This window comes from Halyomorpha halys, unplaced genomic scaffold, assembly GCF_000696795.3.
Source record: "Halyomorpha halys isolate HHAL.00 unplaced genomic scaffold, Hhal_1.1 Scaffold245.1, whole genome shotgun sequence".
In the NCBI taxonomy this organism is placed as follows: domain Eukaryota; kingdom Metazoa; phylum Arthropoda; class Insecta; order Hemiptera; family Pentatomidae; genus Halyomorpha; species Halyomorpha halys.
The window spans coordinates 162072-166109 of NW_027106223.1; the positions used below are offsets into that span (position 1 = coordinate 162072).

At 27.6% G+C, this 4038-nt stretch overlaps 1 protein-coding gene across 3 annotated transcripts in view; it reads right to left on the reverse strand.

The window, feature by feature from the left end:
- Positions 1 to 4038, reverse strand: part of LOC106680140 (testis-expressed protein 2) — a 68925-nt gene that overhangs the window by 55745 nt on the left and 9142 nt on the right. For all 3 annotated transcript variants that reach the window (XM_067044593.1, XM_067044592.1, XM_014419651.2), the window contains one exon: positions 681 to 1222. In XM_067044593.1, coding sequence (XP_066900694.1) covers positions 681 to 1222 — 542 coding nt within the window. The remainder of the gene's footprint in view (positions 1 to 680; positions 1223 to 4038) is intronic.

Below are 4038 nucleotides of genomic sequence, written 5' to 3' on the forward strand. Positions count from 1 at the left end.
CGGTCAATCAATAATCTTCCAGTATTTTTAATATTATTCTATTTGTTTTAAATCCAATATTCTTTTAATTTACTCAATTCATTTTTATATATTTTTAAAATTTAATTACCTATAAGTAATCCTTATCCTTACTTTACAATATTTGTGTCTCGTTTATTTAGCCCTGATAAAAAGACCTGCAATGCGCGTCGAAATGGAAGTACCTAATAAAAAAATTATCAACTGTTTTTTACCAACAACCAGTTGGTACTACCAATACCAACTCCCTTACCATTATAAGTAGTCCTTTTTCTTAAAGAAACTAATACTTTTTTATTTTTTAATAAATATTTAAGATTACTTTTATGGTAGGTCTTGCCACACTGCTCCCATCTTAACACTTATCTGCCACCATATCTCAACTACCTCAGTACTATGGCCCCTGACAGAATCCTAGAACATAAGGCTTCCTACATTGAATGACCTTACCTTTGGAATTTCATTAGGGAAACCAAAAGGTTCAACATGGAGGAATAATATACAGTAAGAGTACTATTCCATTGGTTTTTTGCAAAAAGAATCATCAGGAAACCACTTGTTAGACCTATTTGCTCCACGTGTACAAGTAAATAATCTTAAAATTGATATGTAATCTTAGCCGGTCAATTAACAACCTTCTAAGATTATTTATTACAACTAACCTTCAGTTTCTTATGAAGAATACTGGAAGTTTTTTCAGTGTCCTCCGTACGAACAGAAACCTTCTTTGTTGGTGTATTAAAGGTAGTGAAGAAACCGTCCTTAGATGGTGTTATGTCAGAAATATCAACTTCGGTAACCACAGGTGTAGTTCGATCTGGTGTTAGACTGGTATCGCTAATATCAGCAAGATCTGAATCAGCTATAACTCCTTCTTCCTTGCTTAGATAAGAAACTTTCTCTGAGCTGTCCTTTACCGAGCTTGAAGTTTCAGACCTCTCTTCGGAATCACTAAGGCTAGAAGTAGCTAAAAGTTTCTTTTTCATTCTGTCACTCTTAATTTCTTCAATTTTATCTTCCACAGTTTTTGTAATTCGTCCTTTCATCTCCTTTAGAATCCTCCAAGTCTCTCCAGAAGAACTATCATCCAGGTTTCCCATAACCTTTGTCTTAGACAGAATTGGGGATGAGTCTTTGCTTTTTGATTCATTAATTCCTTCTTCTTTGGATGTGTGAGGGCTATCCTCAATTTTTTTACTGGACTCTGAAAAAAAGGAGATAAACTCTATTAATAAAATGTAAATATAAAAATTAGTTTCTTTAAAAGAGTAATTATTTTCACAACAACCAAAAAATATGTTACGTAAAAATTATATTTAAAAATAATGAATAATATATTTAATGAGGAGATGATTGCGGATCCGGTCAATGAAGAATACAAATAAACATAAACTTATTTATTAGTGCTAACGTTGCACTTGGCTTAAAAATCTCGACAAAGCAGGTCCAGGTTTTTTACATTTTATACCCTTTTTTTCTTTTCTTTCTTTTTACGCCCCCTCTCCATCTCCTCCCTTTTCTTGTTACTTCTTCCTAATCCACCTAATTAAGTTATTTTCACATCATATTATTATTGTCATATTTATTTATGACTCCTTTTTTTTGTATCACTTTATGTTTTATTTGTTTCATTCTAGTATTTTACTAACATATTTCATTGGATAGATATATTTTCTTTTCCCATAAGTTCAATGTTAAATAATTATTATTAAATTAAAATATTCATATTTACTTTAATAATCCTTTTAGATTATATAACTTTATATTTTATTTTTTTAATTCTCTCATTTTACTTACATATTTAATTACCTACATATTTGTTTTATTTCCAAATTTTTTCATCACTTTATTTTAAATAATTTTGTACATATATTTACTAACTAGATAATCATACTTATTTCATTATATGTTCGTTCCTCTTGTTTAATTTTATTATTAATTTTCTCAGACAAACTTTAACTTCTTATAATACATATACTATACATTCCAGATTTTTTACATTTTATACCCTTTTTCTCTTTTCTTTCTTTTTACGCCCCCTCTCCATCTACGCCCTTTTCCTGTTACTTTTTCCTAATTCACCTAATTAAGGTATGTTCACAACATGCTATTATTGTCACATTAACTTACGACTCCTTTTGTTTTGTTTCATTCTATTATTTTACTTACATATTTCATTGAATATATATATTTTCTTTCTCATTTTTTTTTCCCCATAACTTTAATGTTAAATAATTATTATTAAATTAAAATACTCATATTCCTTTATACCTTTTGGACTATACAACTTTATATTTTATTTCTTTAATCGTGTTATTCTACTTACATATTTAATTGCCGATATATTTGTTTTATTTCCGACTTTTTTCATCACTTTATTTTAAATAATTTTGTACATATATTTACTAACTAGATAATCATACGTATTTCATTATATGTTCATTCCTCTTGTTTAATTTTCTCATACAAACTTTATCTTCTTATACCTAGACTATACATTTCTTTCAATACTATTTTGTAACTATGTTTGTTGTTTTTTTTATTTTCCAATCATTTTGTAATTCCTTTTATTCATTAGTTGTTATCTTGTTTTTTTTTTTAGCCCTGATGAAGGCTTGAAATTCTGGCCGAAATGTTGGTACTAATAAATAAGTTTTGCTTCTTTGTGTTCTTTGCTAACTACACCACCAACCATCTTCTCCTTGTATACATATTATCCACAGTCAAAAATCTACTCATCATTAACATATTTAAGATGTTTATGTTTTGATATAAAAACCTACACAGATTTAAATATATTTTGAAGTTATTATTTTTAATTATTAAAGCCTTAATCTTTTATAACAAAGAAATTATTAATTTTTACTCTACTAATATTATTTTTAGTCTAATAAGGGATTTAAAGATTAAGGGGAGACCGAAGAGTAAAATATAACGATCTTAGGAATTGGATTATTTTAACGAAGAGTTAAAACTTGCGCCTTTACTTCTCGGAAGTAATTATAAAATAAGTAATATTAAAACAACACCAGGGTGCTTCAGAACCCACCAGGGTGCTTCAGAACCCACCATAGCAAGTTCCTCAAATTTATTTTCTATTTTTAAAATATGTTTATACATTAAATTTTAAAAATATGATCTTCCTTTTATATATTTCTCAAGGTCAATAAACAATCTTCCAAAAATGACAAAGTGTTCACAAAATTTTTTTCATGTTATTACACTTCCATTTAATATTAGGTAGTTCTGTGAAAAGTGCTTCATTTTAATGTCTTTATTAAATACATCTTTTTTAATTAATGTTTCTAGTGTAGTTATGTGGCAATAGTGTTGTTGAGGTCTAATCTAAGGGCCGGTTATATCATCACAGTTTAAACTAATATTTCTTAAATCTCACATAAAATCAATAATTATAAGAATATGATCAGGGTTGCGGTAAAAAAAAAGAAGAACAAATAGTTTATAACTAAATGTCCGACGTTTTGCCCCACTTTGCAGGGCTTCATCAGAGCTAAAAGATAAAAAAAAAAAAATTAAGAACATTACAACAATAATGTAAATTAATGTAGGATAAATATTATGTAAAAATAAAGTGCTAAAGAAATTACATATAAATAAAAGGAAGGAAGATATAAAATAGTATTAATATAAAATAAACTTGAATAAACAATGATAAGAATAAAAAAATAAGCAACAATGGTAAGAATAAAAAATATGGAATGGACTGGAAGATTATTGATTGACCATGTGTATAGATAAATGGAATATGGTCCAGGTGCGGTAAAAGAAAACTCGAATAGTAGATAATTATACTATTTTATTGAGCCAACATTTCGCCCCACGTTGCAGGGCTTGTCAGGGCTAAAAAAGATACAAACACTATAGTTACAAAAAGGAAAAAAGAAAAAACATAAGTGTAAAATAACAAGGGTATAAAATGAAAAGTAAGATATAATAAGAAAAATTGAAGGTTGTAAATATTAAATGAAAAGGGTAATAGTAACAGATAGATATTTTTTA